Raw genomic sequence first — 17,572 nt, forward strand, 5'->3', positions numbered from 1 at the left:
CATTTTGTCTTTTCTAATTTGTAGGCAGAAAAAAATAGAGCTGCAGCAATGGCAAACAATCTACAAAAGGGAAGTGCTGGACCTATGAGGCTTTATGTGGGCTCATTACACTTTAACATAACTGAAGATATGCTTCGGGGTATCTTTGAGCCCTTTGGAAGGGTAAGTCTCAGTTTCTTCTTGGATCCTTAATAGATTCTTTATCTAATACAATACGCTTAATAATTTCCGTGTATCTGGTTTGTCATGTTTCTATGACATTAATGTTAAGATGGGTGGGGGTGGTTCTATAAGGTATTTATGATAACTTAAAGATAGTCCCTGGAAGAAGATATCATTTGAAGATAGTGTTATATAATGCTGCAGTGAAATGCATAGTGAGTATTAGAATGAATCATTTAAAAAAATCAACATGAATTATAAAAGAGTACTGTGCTTTTGAAGCAGGAGATTTTTTTTCTTGTTTCTTTTTGTATCCTTTTTTTCTTACTGAAAATTTAGGAGTATGTAGAGAAGCTTCTCTACTAAGTTAAGAAATTAGATCGTTTATGTTTCTGTCTAGTTTGTCCTCATTTTAGAATGGACTTTTTTTGTTGTTGAATAAGATTAGCCCTGAGATGGGGCTGGCCCGGTGGCGCAGGTGGTTAAGTGCACACGCTCCACTGCAGCGGCCCAGGGTTCGCCGGTTTGGGTCCTGGCACACACCGATGCACCACTTGTCGAGCCATGCTGTGGCGCGTCCCATATAAAGTGGAGGAAGATGGGCATGGATCTTAGTCCAGGGCCAGTCTTCCTCAGCAAAAAGGAGGTGGATTGGCAGATGTTAGCACAGGGCTGATCCTCCTCACAAAAAAAAAGAAAAAAAAAAAAAAAAAGCCCTGAGCTAACATCTGTTGCCAGTCTTCCTCTTTTTGCTGAGGAAGAGTAGCCCTGGGCTAACCTCCATGCCCATCTTCCTCTACTTTATATGTGGGACACCTGCCACAGCATGGCTTGACAAGCAGTGTGTAGGTCCATGCCCGGGACCCAAACTTGCAGACCCTGGTTGAAGTGGAGTGAGTGAACTTAACCACTATGCCACCAGGCCAGTCCCTAGAATAGGCATTTTATTTTAGGATAAATGTTAATTAATAGTAGGCTGTGCTCTGGTTTAAAAGATTCATTGTGTGGCCATGAGTAAAAATCTTGGTTCCTGCTATACCTTATTCACTACTAATCTTCATTGCCCTTGGATATACTTTTTATTTTCTTTGACTACTCCACTCAACCCCTTTGTTAAGCTGTTTTAAGTGTCAATAATGGTAAAAGTTAGGGTTTTTGAGATTGGGGTGCTTTATTTATTGGAAATATGCTAACGGTGCGGAAATCATAATTGTATGGGTTGATCAGCCATTACGAAATTAATAGATTCCTGAAACTACCACAACATGAAGAAATACAATATGTGGGTGCTGTCTTTTAATTTTTCATGCTTTCAGTGTATGGACAGCTTTATTTTGGAATATTGTGTTGTAATTCACAAACTATACAATTCATCCACTTAAAGTGAACGATTCATTGATTTTTAGTATATTCACAGAGTTGTGCAACTATAAACCACGTCTAATGTCTAGTTATTCCAACATTTTGGGCAATTTATTGTGTCTGGTATTACTGAGAATTAATCTTTGGCGTTTTTAGCATAATGGAAAGGAAACAAAGATTGATTTTTGTTTCTAACTGTTGATTATATTTCACAAAGGAAGTTATAAAGGACATCTGATTTTTTTAGTGGTTTGTTTTTGAGGCAAAAGATTGAGATTATTCAATTTTTTTCCTGCTTCCCAGTGCATAATTTCTTGTTTGGGAAGTTTCTGTGCCTTTAGAACAGTTTTGGGGCATGAGGGGGTTGTGATATGTTTTCAGTGGTTTTTTTAGGGGGAGAGGTGATTTTTCAATCCTGTTTGAAGAAAGAATATTTTTGCCCCCTCCTTTTTACTTATATAGTAATTGTGGTTTTTGTTTTCAGATCGAAAGTATCCAACTCATGATGGATAGCGAAACAGGTCGATCCAAGGGATATGGGTTTATTACGGTAAGCAGTTTTCATGAGTAAAATTATGACTTAAAAGTGTTTGATCTGGGGGCCGGCCCTGTGGCGTAGCGGTTAAGTGTGTGTGCTCTGTTGCTGGCGGCTGGGGTTCGGATCCTGGACGCCCAGCGAGGCACCACTTCTCAGGCCATGCTGTGGCGGTGTGCCATATAAAGTGGAGGAAGATGCGCACAGCTCTTAGCCCAGGGCCAGTCTTCTTCAGCAAAAAAAGGAAGGATTGGCATGGATGTTAGCTCAGGGCTCATCTTCCTCACACACAAAAAAGTGTTTGATCTAAGTAGCATAGTAAATGTTCATTAGTTATTGATGGAGAGGGGAAGGAGGCATGGTTAATATTTTAAGTGCTTTAAATTAGTTTGCCAATTAGTAGTCATTTCTTAGTAGCAGTAAGTGTCCTCTAAATGTGAAAGTTTATTTAACCAGTTTACTGATTTCCTGTATATGGTCAATTTGCTTAGCGAACTCTTCATACAGTGGAAGTCTCTGACTCCTTTATGACTTCTTCAGTCTCTGACTCAGTTATGACACATTCTTGTCAGTTGAAGGAAGGTCTCTTGGAGTTCTGTCTTACTTAAGATCCTTTTACCTCACAACCACCACCAGGATTAACTTGTTATATAGTGTTTTTGGCTAACCATCTCAGCCTAGTCCCTGATGAGGGCACGAGATTGCAGTTGGAATAATTGTGAATGGGTTTTTTTTTAGTGCCTGTGAGTCACTTCTGACTCCTAGTGACCCTGAGTACAGCTGAGCGGAAACCTGCTTGGTCTTTTTGTGCCATCCTCTCACCTTGTGATGCTATATCTGACAGTGCTTTGCTGCTATTCATAAGGTTTTCCTGGCCAGTTTTTTCAAAAGTGGGTGGCCAGGTCCTTCCTACTCGGTCTTAGTCTGGAAGCTTTGCTGAAACTTGTCCACCATGGGTGACCCTGCCAGTATTTGAAATAACCAGTGACACAGCTTTCAGCGTCACAGCAGCGAACAGTCACCACAGTATGAAAACAGACAGATGGGTGGTGTGGTTTCGTGACCAGGAAACCAACATGGGTCGTGGTGGTGAGAGGGCCGAATCTTAACCACTAGACCACAATTAGGCTGGCTAATTGTGAATGGAGGTGCCCTTTTAAAAGTAAACTGTTAAATGTATTATGTCATGATGCAATCCCATTACATGACAGCAGTTTTTTAAAAGTATGATATTATGATCTTGGAAGGTCCTGGAAACATATTTTTAGTCTAAAATACAGATAGGTCTCAATTTTAATCAAGAAATTGTTGGGCCGGCCCCGTGGCTTAGTGGTTAAGTGCGTGTGCTCCACTGCTGGGGGCCCGGGTTCAGATCCCGGACACACCGCTTCTCCGGCCATGCTGAGGCTGCGTCCCACATACAGCAACTAGAAAGATGTGCAGCTATGACATACAAGTATCTACTGGGGTTTTGGGGGGAGAATTATAAAAAAAAAAAAAGAAATTGTAATTGTTGTCTTAGATCCAAATTGCAATAAAATTTAAATCTGTTCTATAGTGATAGTGAATCTGTTTTATTGGTTATTGAGATTTTTATCTACTTAGGTGTGCACTGGTGGAAGGAGAAAAGTTATTTCTAAAACCGTTAACTCACCAACATTTTATTTAGTTTCTAAGAACATTAATGTGGTTATTTTCCTGGAAAAGTGATGTGGTCAGGAGATTTTACATGTAACTTACATTGAGAATTTCATCCTACTTATTACCTAAAGAATTTAGTGTTTTATATAATGTGAGGTTTAATGCTTGACTGTTTGGTCAGTGGGGTACGTTTTCACTAGACTACTACTAAATATCAAGTAAACAAGGAAGACATGTTTTGCAAAACATCTTTTAATAACTAAGTATGAACTATTTCTTGTGACTTAGTCATCTGTATACAAAGTTAGATTATGTAAGTTTATATGGTGCTGTGTGTGAACGTTTTCTGTTTTGTACCTACTATTTGCAATTGTTCCCATCTCAGTAACACAAAAGGAATTATTTTTAAATATTTAAATATTCTGATGAAAGATTAAGCTTTGGAATAGGTGGGAATATGTTTTCTTCTTCCACTAAAATTAAAGCCAGTGTGTGAATTAGAGTCTTAGTGTGTCTGCATCCTGGAATTAAGAATTTTAACGATTTCATTGGCAATAAAACATGACCTGGAGTTTTTTGTTAAAAATAACATCTCAGTGAATTTCTTGTTTCTGAATAGTTCACTTTTGTGAGGAAAAAAGTATCATTTTATCCCAGTGCATTAAAAAGGGTTTTGATGTTGGAAAAATGACTTTTTCACATTTTTAAAAAAATTTTATTTATTATTATTATTTTCCCCCCGAAAGCTCCAGTAGATAGTTGTATGTCATAGCTGCACATCCTTCTAGTTGCTGTATGTGGGACGCGGCCTCAGCATGGCTGGAGAAGCGGTGCGTCGGTGCACACCCGGGATCTGAACCCGGGCTGCCAGCAGCGGAGCGTGCACACTTAACCACGAAGCCACGGGGCGGCCCTGCTTTTCACATTTTGTTACTAAGATTCCATATTCTGCAAAATAGGTGTCATTACTTGGTAATATCTTGCCATTTAAACCACCACGTCAACAAATTTAATTTACATGAGCTTGTGGTTTAATCATGTAGATTATATTACTTATAGCTTGAAATTTCTGCTTTATCATCCACCCAGCTGTAGGTATTGCATAAACTAGACTTAACAAGTAAGCATTTCTTTAGTTTGGGTATGTATGCTAACTATGTACTGGACTTTTTACTCTCTCTCTCAATTATATAGTTTTCTGATTCAGAATGTGCCAAGAAGGCTTTGGAACAACTTAATGGATTCGAGTTAGCAGGAAGGCCAATGAAAGTTGGTCATGTTACTGAACGTACTGATGCTTCCAGTGCTAGCTCATTTTTAGACAGTGATGAACTGGAAAGGACTGGAATTGACTTGGGAACGACTGGTCGTCTCCAATTAATGGCAAGACTTGCAGAGGGTAAGTTTTTCCTAGTATTGTGAATGATTTATTTCGAGTATGGTAATGAGAAAAGTAACTATATGCAAACTAGTAAGTGGAAAATGATTATTTTCTTATTTTTGATTTGATGTTATTATCCTTGGGCAGCACATGTAGTTTCATAGATGAAGTTCCTTGCCTTAAAGTTGTAATGGAATCTACTTTATGGTGGTGCGTCTTGAGTACCACAGCGTAAGTTACAGGATTCCTTACCTAAGAGTAAATTCAGTTGCTGCTTTTATACTATGTCCTCGTAATTTCTTTTAGTGAAGTGACTTTTGTAGTAAGCACCCAGAAAACTAGGTTTTTCTGCTATTAACATAGTAAGGACTTTAAGACCTATTTTTTTTTTTTTTTTTTTTTTTTTTTTTACAGGTACAGGTTTGCAGATCCCACCAGCAGCACAGCAAGCTCTACAAATGAGTGGTTCTTTGGCATTTGGTGCTGTGGCAGGTAGGAATTGAATCTTTTCTAATTTGAAATCATTGTTTTTCCACCTAATTCGAAAATTTGCCAAATTTTTGCATTTAAAAGGACTTACTGAGAATTCAATTCATCAAGTACTTTTTAGCCTATAAATTTCAAGAGTTCACGTAAGCAAGTGGAGATACAGGACAGAGTTATCCAGTAATCATAGTAAGCTGTCAGGGTATTTTTGAACCCTATACACCAATTTTTAGTTGAAATTCGTTGTTATACCTTTCTAAATATATCACTTATATTAAAGACCAAAAAGTTTATATTGTTTCAAAGAAACAATGTTTCTTTGTAATGTTTGAGTTCAGAAAACCACCAGAGAACTTGAAATCAACCTTTATTTAAAATAATTGCGGTATCGAGATTGCAGAGACAACTGCTTAGCTAGATAGTGCTTACTCTTGAGATTTTTGAGTTAGGGAATGAAGTCCCTAGAGAGAGTGGGTAGGAAAAGAGGAGAGAAGTGACCATTTATTATAATCATGTAACAAGGAGTTCAGTTTATGAAACATTGTTCTCTCTTTTATGGCTTAATTTAGTTATCTGAAATTTGCTTTTGTAAACCTTGATATTAAGGCTAATCTGTGAGATAGGGTAGTATTTAATTTTGAAATCTTGAAGATGTGATTTTAGAACATCTAAGAAGAACCTTTTGTATTTTGGACTTTGGATGACAGGAAATACTTATCCCAAGAAAAGTATGACAATTTCTATTGTGAATTGGTCCTTTGATCTTATCTATAAAGTGAGACTCTGACAAAATGTAAAAGATATAAGATTGTGGTACTGTATCTGAATATACAAAAAGGTCCATTCGTTGCTTCATGATTTCCTTTTAAATTAAAATTGCTTTTAAATTACCTAATTAAAGGAGAGAAGAGGAGAATTTCTGCTTATTTTTAGAGAGGAGGGCTTTTCGTTGTTTTCATTTTTGGTGCGTATCTGAAAGTTTGTGAGTACCTTTAGAAAACCTGTCTTTACATTCTTATGCTTCCTGTCAAATTATATGATTTATTTTGAAATCTGATAGGTATTCTCCAGAATTTCTGACAAAATCATGCTAGTGTTTTGTTATAAGAAGAAAAATCATAACTATTAATGCATTTCTGTATTTGGGTCATTTGATGACTCCCCAAGTATTCCTAAGTTATTGTTTTATTTATTTTGGTTTTTTAAACAAGTATTAGACATCTAATTTCTTTACAGTGAACAAGTAGTCATAGAATGCCACTTGCTGTAATTGAAGATATTAAAGGAAACGCATCACCTCCAGAAATACATCCTAGTCAATGGTTTGAAAGTTATTGTTTAATGTTAAAACTGTATCTTTGAATTGTTTCCCATTGTTCAGGTCATTCTTGGAATAATTGTGAAAATGCTTGATTGTTTACCATATTCCAGGTATTGCACTAGATGTTAGTGAACAAGATTTGTTCCCTGCCTTTAGGAATTTGATGCAGTGACATATGAGTCATTTCTAAACAATTTTATGTTACATTCTGGATGTTTTATCAAATAATGTTGATTTGGTCTTCATAAATAATACCTTTAACTAATTGAAGATTTTTCAGTGTTAGACATTGTTACTGTCCTCAGCCTTTATTTCTCCTATCATGCATGATGATTATACCTCCCTGGACAACCACTGTGTAAAGGCTAGCTGATTGTGATCAACTAAAGTTCTCAATGTTCCTGTGGATTGCTGAAAATAGCCATTTAGTATTTCTTGTATTCCCCCTTTTTAGTGTTTATTGAGATGATTTTAAAGTTTGATTCTGTTTTCCTACACTTCCTATAAATTGCTGTTGCTTCTGAGTTTATAATAATCAATTTTGAGGTAACTCTTGATGTAGCTGGGACATCATTAAAACTTTACGCATTCTTTGTTGAAATTAAATAAGTTGCTGAGTGTTAATGTGTTTGAGGCTCTTATCCCCAAAGTCTTTTAAAGCTGTTTTTTGAAAGCAGGTGTAGGTCGTCACTATATCCACGTCTTTATTCTGGAAGTTTAACATTTCCTTTCTAAGATAGGTTGGAGTCCTTATCTTTATGAAACCCATGCTTTGTTTCCTCACTTGTCACAAATGACCTGAAAAATCATTTTTGAAATTTTGATAGGGATTTATTTACACTTAAAGAGCATGGATTTCTGATGTTTACACATGTTTTCCCATTTTAGGAAAAAAAAAGATTGTGTCATAATTTAAAGTTTATTGACAGTGTTCCTATGGTCATATCTTCAAGTTCCTTCAGTATACACCAGTTAAACATTTCTTCAACTCCCTGAGATGGCCAATTTTGAGCACCCTAGGACCCAGGTATTCTTATATCCCAGTAAATAACTTGGGCTGCAGATCCCTTATCATTTTTGCCCATGTTTTAAGATCATTTTCTGAACTCTGCAAGAAACCCAAGAGGAGGGGCCGGCCCCGTGGCTTAGTGGGTTAAGTACGCATGCTCCACTACTGGCGGCCCGAGTTCGGGTCCCAGGTGTCCACCGACGCACCACTTGTCTGGCCGTGCTGAGGTGGCGTCCCACATACAGCAACTGGAAGGATGTGCAACTATGACATACAACTATCTACTGGGGCTTTGGGGAGAAAAAGGGCAAAAAAAAAAAGGAGGATTGGCAATAGACGATAGCTCAGGGCCGGTCTTTCTCAGCAAAAAGGAGGTTTGGCATGGATGTCAGCTCAGGGCTGATCTTCCTCACAAAAAAAAAAAAAAAAAGGAAAAGAAACCGAAATGGTAATGCAGTCTTGCAGTTGAATCACTTGTTAATGAAAATTAGGTTACTGAATCTAAACAATTTCCATGTAGTATATTTCTGTAACTTCAAGATAGCTTTACAACACTATGGCATTTTATTTACTCTTCAGACTTGCTGCTGTTTTCACTTGCAAGCAGCTTTCTTGCCTTCCAGTGTAGAAATGTTAATGATTATGTCAGAAAATAGATGGGTAAAAATCCTCATTCTGTTTATTTTTATTACTGACTAGATGCTTAAATTTTTCTTGTACTTCATAGAGTATAGTAAACTGGATTAGATTTCATTCCTGCCTCATCAAATTTCCAGACTAGGCTAGGAAACAAGACCCTCATAAAAGTGTCACCTTCTGGGCTAGACTTGGTGATTTAAATCTTAAAAGCAATTAAAAAAAATGTATACATATAGTTAGAATGGTGTCTTTCCCATTGGTGATATTGCTACTACTTAATTGGTAGATTATTGGAAGTGTTTACAGCTGTTTGATGTGTACTGTTGCAGTGTTTACTGTTTTACTATAAACTTTTAAAATTTAAAATGCTTACTGCCACTAATCGAACAGTAAATAGTTGAATATCCCAAGTACTTGGAATTGAATTCTCAAGATCAGGGTTTTCTTGCATTTTCTGACCGGTGTGCTTCCCTTTCCCCATTTCCCATTATTCCCACGTGAGGGGTAGCGTAGTGGAGTGAATTTGAGTTGTAGGAGAGTACTAGGAATAGGAAGAGAGAGGCATAAGTAAGTTTCCTAGGATAGGAGGAAAGAAAAAGGCCCCAAAGCCTTGTCAATGAGGAATGGGGAAGGAGGTTTGGCTGCCAGGTTTTACTATAAGTTCATTTTGATAAACCCTGCTGCTGTAGTCCTCTTTTATTAATGCTTTCCTGACATTTACCCTGTTAGTTGAGGCTCTTCATTGTTCCTGCACTGAGCTGTAGAATTCTCTTTTGTTATAGATTTGCAAACAAGACTTTCCCAACAAACTGAAGGTGAGTTGAGCTTTTTATTTGTCTTTGACATAGATGTAAATATAGCAAAACGTAGTTGTTTATATTTAGTGTATCATATTTATTATAGTTTGTATTTTAGACCAGTTTTCGCAGAATGACATATAGTGGTGTATACACAGTAAGCTGTCTAGTATATGTTTATTTACATATGTAATGTATATTTCAGAAGGCCTAATCCAAATCATTACAAATATGGATAAACAAAAATGTCTGTGCTTTTTTTTGCTTTAGCTTGCTCAGAATTATGTTCAGCCTTGTATGCTTATCTTTGTGTTCTGATTGTTAGTAAGTTTTATATAGAAGTCAGAAGATGAAATTTGTCAGTTTAGTAGACAAATCTTTCAGAACATGGAGTCTGAATTTAAATTCCAGTTAGGAAAAACTGACTCTAACTCCAGTGATTTCTGTAAACAGTAGCAAGCCTTGAGAAGATTATTCTGAACTAAATTGCACGAGATTTCAGAGATTGAAATGATTTATAAAGTAGGCTGTTTTTTCTTGTTTTTTATTACTTAGTAAATCTCTGCCATTTGATAGATTATTTTGCTATTGTCAAATTCGGTATCCATCTTTTATAGGGTATACTTGAAGTTGTTCAGGGAAATTATTCTGTATGAAAAGGGTCTACCATGTTCCCTGATAGTCAGGAATTAAACGTATATTTTAGATTTTCCAGCAGATGAGACAATTTTACTCTATCTTTTTTTTCCTAACAGATTTTAAAAAGAGCTGGTCCTATTAGCTATATTTCTATGCTGAATTCATTGTGTTCTGTGTTTATCTAGGTTGAACTAGAATGTTGCTATCATAAATTTTCTAGATATTTTAGTATATTATAGTTTATTTGAGAAAGTGGAAAAATAAAATCATCCTCAGTTGTTTGTAATGACCTTCTAGTGTTTTTTCCAAGCATACTTGCATTTTTTTATAAGGTACACAGTGGGCTTTATTTTTTCTTAATTGTAATAGGAGCATGGTTGCATCTTTAACTTTCTCCAATAGAATTTGACATATTGGCTTAGCATTTTTATTTTCATATAAAGCTTTATGAAGGAAGAATACTTGTTTATTGAAGTAACATGACGCAAAAAACACTTGTAATTCTATCAGAAGCAGTCATTTTTTTAAATGATGTATTTCATGCACAGCCCTAATTTTTGCTTACTGGAATATTTCTGATACTTCCTCAGGTGATTGTTCGTTTTAATTACCATAATTTCTAATGCACTGTTTTATCCTTAGCTTTGTTTGTTGTTGTTATGTATTGGAATGAAATTTGGTCATAAATATTATGATTACGGTGAGTTCTATAACAGCTACTGGTAATGTTTTGTAAATCACAAAAGCAGTGGAGCAGCTGTCTTGGAAAGTGCTCTCACTTCAAACTTAAAACCAATACAGGCTTTAAATGTTGCTTCTGAATATTATAGTGCTCAGTAGTTTCTTATTTTTAATAGTGCCATTCTTTTTAATATTTCTTGTGCTAAAATAGACCTAGTCATTTAAAAAATATTAATTTGATTTTGTAATAGGATTTATATTCCTAGGATATTAAATCTTAAATGATTGGATGATTTCACACATCTTATTTTCAAAAGTTAATCTTTTTATAACGTTCATACATTTAAAAGAAAACAAGTAACTATAAATTCATGGGCGGAAACCTAAGAAATATAACGGTATATAGACTTATTTGGTATTTTAAAGATTGTATTTTCATCATCTCCTACTTCTCAAGGTATAAATTCCAGCAGTCATACAAAATCAGTCTTCATTTGATCCTTTGCCTCTCTGGATTGATTTGTATTGATGTTGGCCTAATTGAATGAATTTTGATTACATGTAAAGTTTAGTTTTCCTTCTGAAAATAAAACTCCTAACTTACTTAAGATTGGCCCTTTCAAATATTAGGTTGCCACAGTTTTCTCGCAGCTAAAATGGGGTAGTATTACATAGTTTGATAGCATTATTAAATAAAGTAAATTAGTGAAGTGACTGACTCCCCTAGTTTTACTGTTTGGGTTTAGTGGTTTTTTGGTTTTGTTTTATTCATCAGGGATGTTCTGATGCATTTTCTGTGAAACTAATTTCTTTTTCTCTCTTTTTTTTTTGTTTGTTTGTTTTTTTTTTTTTTTTAGCTTCAGCTTTAGCTGCAGCTGCCTCTGTTCAACCTCTTGCAACACAGTGTTTCCAACTCTCTAACATGTTTAACCCTCAAACGTAAGTAGTATATTTTGGTCAAGTTCAAAGGGTATACTGTGAATGGTTTAACGTTAAGTTTTCTAGTTAACATTTAGGATGTTTTGGGATATTTCATAGTTCAAACAGTGCAACAGTTTGATCCTTTTAGTGCGGTACTTTTATGCACGTTACTAATTATTTAATTTGGATGCGTTTGTAAGATTGGAATTGAATTGAAAGCTATGCAGAATTTATGTTTTCCATTTATATCTAAGTATTTTTTAATAAAGTTTGTATCACATTTATTTCTGTCACCGGTTTACTTTTTTACGGGTTCTTGGCTTTGAAATTGTAAGCTTATTTTTGTCTAATAGCAGAAAAGTATCTTTTAAATTTTTCTTCTTTTGATTATTGCATGCTGTATATTAGGAATATTTCTTTCCTGATGCCTAGCCACTGATTGGAATCCCATTTATTAATCACTCCAATCTCTTCTCATTGGTTTTATAAATCATGCTTATAATATACAGTCACGTGTCGCTTATTGACGGGGATACGTTCTGAGAAGTGCATTGTTAGGCATTGTCGTCGTGTGAACGTCATAGAGTGTACTTAAACAAACCTAGTTGGTAGAGCTTGCTATACATCTAGGCTATATGGTATAGCCTGTTGCTCCTAAGGTAAAAACCTGTAAAGCATGTTACTGTACTGAATACTGTAGGCAGTTGTAATAACACAATGGTAAGTATTTGTGTATCTAAACATAGAAAAGCTATAGTGAAAATATGGTGTAAAAGATAAAAAATGGTACACCTGTAGGGCATTTACCATGAGTGGAGCTTGCAGGACTGGAAGTTACTCTGGTTGAGCCAGTGAGTGAGTGGTGAGTGAATGTGAAGGCCTAGGACATTACTGTATACTACTGTAGACTTTATAAACACTATACAGTTAGGCTACACTAAATTTGTAAAAGTCAGTTTTCTTCAATAATTAACTTTACTGTAAGTTTTTTACTTTATAAACTTGTGTTTTTTTTTTTTGTGAGGAAGATCAGCCCTGAGCTAACATCTGCCATTCCTCCTCTTTTTGCTGAGGAAGACTGGCCCTGAGCTAACATCCATGCCGATCTTCCTCCACTTTATGTGGGACACCGCCACAGCATGGCCCGACAAGCGGTGTGTCAGTGCGCGCCTGGGATCCGAACCCTGGGCTGCCAGCAGCAGAGCGCACGCACTTAACTGCTATGCCACGGGGCCGGCCCTATAAACTTAAGTTTTTAAACGTTTTTGTAGTAACACGTAGCCTAAAACACAAACATCATACAGCGGTACATAAATATTTTCTTTATATCTTTCTTCCGTAAGCTTGTTTCTATTTTTACTTTTATTTTTTGTGAGGAAGATCAGCCCTGAGCTAACATCCGTGCTAATCCTCCTTTTTTTTTTTTTTTTTTTTTTTGCTGAGGAAGACCGGCTCTGAGCTAACATCTATTGCCAATCCTCCTTTTTTCCCCCAAAGCCCCAGTACATAGTTGTGTGTCACAGTTGTACATCCTTCTAGTTGCTGTTCGTGGGGCCAGCCCCCAGGATCCATGTTCTTAAACTTAAGGAGCTTGTTGAGGTCTGCAAAAGTTTCTGTTAAACCTTGCACTGTGAATTTCCTTGGAGGTTCTTCTTTTTCTTCTGCAGTTTCCTTTTCTCTTGCCTCTTCTCAGCTGTGTGTTCCTGTTCCAGTTCCAACAACTCATTAGTCAATTCCTCAGGAACCACCTCTAGGGAGCCCCTCAATATCATCCTCATCTTCACCCAGATTAAAGTTGTTTGCCGTCTTATCCACAGCCTTATTGACTTTTGCAACCTCCTCATCCTTAGCCAAAATCCTTTGAAGTCATGGATGGTCCTCTTGACTGTCTTCTTCTCGATGCACTAGGCAGTAGGAATTTTTCAGCTGCCTTACAGTCTTATGAGACCACCATCATATATTCAGTCCATCATTGACTGAAATGTTGTGTCATGCATGACTGTATTCCAGTGTAAATGTAGGTTTTCTATTTGGTTGATTTGATATATCAGCCATTATATTTGGTGAAACATAATGTTTCATACAGTAACTTTAATAATTTGTAACATGCCATTTGCATTGTTTATATATTAGTTCATGATTTACCAAAGAAAGACCTGGGATTCTTGTATTCTCTTGATGCCGGATTCTTTATTTTAGCTTTATGTATGAAATGGTGATAAACTATTGTTATAAGTATCATTTGAAAGATGTCACTAAACCATTTAAATAGTAATTTAGAATTAAAAAATTGATAGACTTGGTTAGAAATGTTTTATATATCTTACTTTTACTTGATTTCCTCCAGCCTCACACCCGCTAACATCAATCTTTTTAAATTAAAGGATGCAATTTAAAATACTTTTTATATAGATGGGAAATAACATTTTATAAGTTTGAATAGTGTTTAATAGAGCTTAATACTTTCTTACAGAGAAGAAGAAGTTGGATGGGATACAGAGATTAAGGATGATGTGATTGAAGAATGTAATAAACATGGAGGAGTTATTCATATTTATGTTGACAAAAATTCAGCTCAGGTATTTTGATCTTTTTAATAAACAAAGATAGGATGTTGTTACTCTCTTTTGTGTCTTAATCTTCTCACATACTTGGAGCATATTATGATCTGTCTTAAGAGTTTTGTTTTGTTTTTTTTCCTCAATGAAGCTTTAACATACTGACTAAATATACACCCTCCAAAATAAAGACACTTTCAAAATAATTGAAGAGTAGACCAGGCCATTGTGTAGCAATGTTGCTGATTAGTGTTCAAAGCTTGCCATGATATCTTGGTTCATTCTTTAGCAGCTTTCAAAGTCATAGAGAAAAGACAGTACAGGGCAAGTCTTTGGGAGGATAAATTGTTTTCAGTAAGATTGTAGGTGTGCATATTAGGTAGTGAACAATTATGTAGTTGTTGAGCATTTTTTCTACAGGGAACTTGAATAAACCTATTTGAATCCATGTTGTATATTGCAACACCTTAACCTTTTTTTTCTTGTATTTTAGGGCAATGTGTATGTGAAGTGCCCATCAATTGCTGCAGCTATTGCTGCTGTCAATGCATTGCATGGCAGGTGGTTTGCTGGTGAGTTTGATCTTTTTTTCTGAATGATTGTTATTAAGGGTCTAAAATGAAGTGAAGATGCTAAACCACCATATCTGTTTCTTTCAACAGGTAAAATGATAACAGCAGCATATGTACCTCTTCCAACTTACCACAACCTCTTTCCTGATTCTATGACAGCAACACAACTACTGGTTCCAAGTAGACGATGAAGGAAGATAATAGTCCCTTATGTACATAGCTTTTTTTCTTTGAGAATTCATCTTGAGTTATCTTTTATTTAGATAAAAATAAAGAGGCAAGGGTCTACTGTCATTTGTATACGATTCCTGTTACCTTGAAAAAATAAAAATGTTAACAGGAATGCAGTGTGCTCATTCTCCCTAACTAGCAAATCCCCCTGTATACAAAGCTGTGCTCTTGTTCTGCCTTTTAAATGTACACGTAGAAAATTACATTAAGGATCTGTAGAATAGCTCTAGGGGAACAAATGTGCTTAATGTAAAAAGGCAGACAGGGATGTAATGTTTTTAATGTTTCAGAAGCCTAACTTTTTACACAGCAGTTACATTTCACGTTTCACTAATGTTGATACTTGGCTAATGGTTTAGAAGAGGTTTCTGGAATACACATTTAGTGTATGGAAATTCAAGACAGCTAAAGGGCTGTTTGATTAACATCTCATCTTGCACTCTGATCAGTTGGCAAGAAAAGGAGATTTCAAAGTTAATTTCTTGATGGTATCTTTACAATTAATGTATCTGTAAAAGTTTCTTTGTAAATATTTTGTGTTCTGGTGTGTCTAAGATTCCAAACAAAATGATCCTTGCATTTCCTCAAAATGTTTAGTGACAGTCTGATAAGCAAAGCAGTCTGAGCAAGAAATAGGAAATGCAGATATAGGTTTTGTCTGGTTGCATATAATCTTTGCTCTTTTTAAGCTCTGTGAGCTCTGAAATATATTTTTGGGTTACTTCAGTGTGTTTGACAAGACAGCTTGATATTTCTATCAAACAAATGACTTTCATATTGCAACGATCTTTGTAAGAACCACTCAAATAAAATTCTCTTAAAAAGGCCACAAGAAATCTTCATTTTTGAAATGCTTTAAAGTCATAGAAACTTGAAAATAGAATATTAGTTTCTTTGACTTTTAGTAGTTGTTGATTACTTGACTCTTCGGGAAAATTCTTAGTGTGCAGAATCGGGGGAAATTCTTGCCCTCAACTTGTCCCTGTACATTCATCTATATCACTATATCTTAGCACTGTACTTCTTATTTAGGGCAATGTATGAAAACCAAGGGATTTGCCAAAAAGGAAACCCAAACTAATTTGCCCTGGCCTTAAACTTGGGCATTCTTCAAGTCTCTTGTGTTGTCTGGGTATCTTTGTGAAAAAATGCTTGACTATTTAAAAGTAAATGATGGGGCTGGCCTAGTGGTTTAGCGGTTAAGTTTGCGCGCTCTGCTTCGGTGGCCTGGGGTTCGCAGGTTCGGATCTTAGGCGTGGACCTATGCACCACTTACCAAGCCATGCTGTGGCTGGCATCCCACATATAAAGTAGAGGAAGATGGGCACGATGTTAGCTCAGGGCTAATCCTCCTCACCAAAAAAAATTAAATACAGAAAAAAATTGTGTAAGCTCAAAGTGGTTTCCCAAATTGATTTAACTGCGTTTGTTACTTTATTAAGGTATTTTTGAGCTTTAACCTTTACATGGGGATTGAGCTTTCATTTATACTCTGAACTCTGCTTCAGGTTTCTGTATCTAGAGTGAACCCTTGAGTAGGCAAAGTTGCTCCTAATGGAATGATTACATTCCAATAGTGATTTTCTCACCTGCTTATTTCTGTTTCTATTGGATTGATTTCTTAGCGTTGAGGCACAAGTTTTATAGGTTTATTCAGATATCAAGATTTAATCAGTTTGAATTTGGAGACATAGTTTCCTACCAACTCTTTTGATGGATGTTTATAATTTCTTCCCTTAATTGCTCAAGTTATTTAACCTCTTTTCAAGATTCAAGTTAACTTTTCAACACTGGGCAGCAGTGTTCCTTGGGGCAGACCTAAACTTGTCAATTTTTTTTCTTTCCAAATTATCTAGTATCTTCATAATTAGTTTTTTATTCTTGAATCAAGTCCTGTCAGGTTTGTTCTGTCAGCAAACTGGGCCGCAAACATGGCCTTAGGTATTTACTTTATTTCATCTGTTAAAAAGAGGTAGCAAAAATTTCCCCACCACCATAGAATGAAATTTGGGTTGTAAATGACAGCAAATATAAGAATTTAGTAAATAGTGTGATGTATAGAAAATACTTCAAATGGGTAGTCAGTTCCTCACACAGCATCCCACTCTTTGGTTGGGAAATCTGTAGCTGCTGTAGCTATTCTGGTACTGTCCTTGATTCCAGCTGCATCTGAGTGTCCTCATGCCCCCCAAATGTTCCAGTCTAGTTTCTTATATATTTTGTGTGTGTGAGGAAGATCAGCCCTGAGCTAACGTCCGATGCCAATCCTCTTTTTTGCCGAGGAAGATGGGCCCTGGGCTAACATCTGTGCCCGTCTTCCTCTACTTGATATGGGACGCCACCACAGCATGGCTTGAGCGGTGCATTGGTGCATGCCCAGGATCCGAACCCTGGGCTGGAAGCAGAGAACATGCACTTTGCTGCGCCACTGGGCCAGCCTCTACTTTCTTATATCTTTATCTTAACGTTATTACCATTTTTCTAGTTTCCAATTAGGAAATATTTGAAGGGCAATGCAGTTTGGTGCAAAATCAGTCAAGGGCTGTGTGGCCTGAGCAAGTGAGGGGCACTTGGCTCATTACTAAGAATCTATCTTATCAATCCAATTAATAGAATTTTGTGGGGGTGTCAGTCGAT

General features: G+C 36.2%; 1 protein-coding gene across 7 annotated transcripts in view; it reads left to right on the forward strand.

Moving 5' to 3' along the window:
• RBM39 (RNA binding motif protein 39) overlaps nt 1–15,047 on the forward strand; it is a 30,487-nt gene extending 15,440 nt beyond the window's left edge. For 5 of the 7 annotated variants that reach the window (XM_058562794.1, XM_058562791.1, XM_058562792.1 and 2 more), the window contains 9 exons: nt 25–162; nt 2,009–2,074; nt 4,895–5,099; nt 5,496–5,573; nt 9,301–9,351; nt 11,511–11,592; nt 14,048–14,153; nt 14,626–14,704; nt 14,795–15,047. In XM_058562794.1, the coding sequence (XP_058418777.1) occupies nt 25–162; nt 2,009–2,074; nt 4,895–5,099; nt 5,496–5,573; nt 9,301–9,351; nt 11,511–11,592; nt 14,048–14,153; nt 14,626–14,704; nt 14,795–14,895 (906 nt within the window). In that variant the 3' untranslated portion in view covers nt 14,896–15,047. The remainder of the gene's footprint in view (nt 1–24; nt 163–2,008; nt 2,075–4,894; nt 5,100–5,495; nt 5,574–9,300; nt 9,352–11,510; nt 11,593–14,047; nt 14,154–14,625; nt 14,705–14,794) is intronic. The other 2 variants (XM_058562798.1, XM_058562793.1) reach the window with 1 other exon arrangement.
• Nucleotides 15,048–17,572: the final 2,525 nt, after the last annotated feature.

The sequence above is a fragment of the Diceros bicornis genome, chromosome 19, assembly GCF_020826845.1.
Source record: "Diceros bicornis minor isolate mBicDic1 chromosome 19, mDicBic1.mat.cur, whole genome shotgun sequence".
Taxonomy (NCBI): domain Eukaryota; kingdom Metazoa; phylum Chordata; class Mammalia; order Perissodactyla; family Rhinocerotidae; genus Diceros; species Diceros bicornis.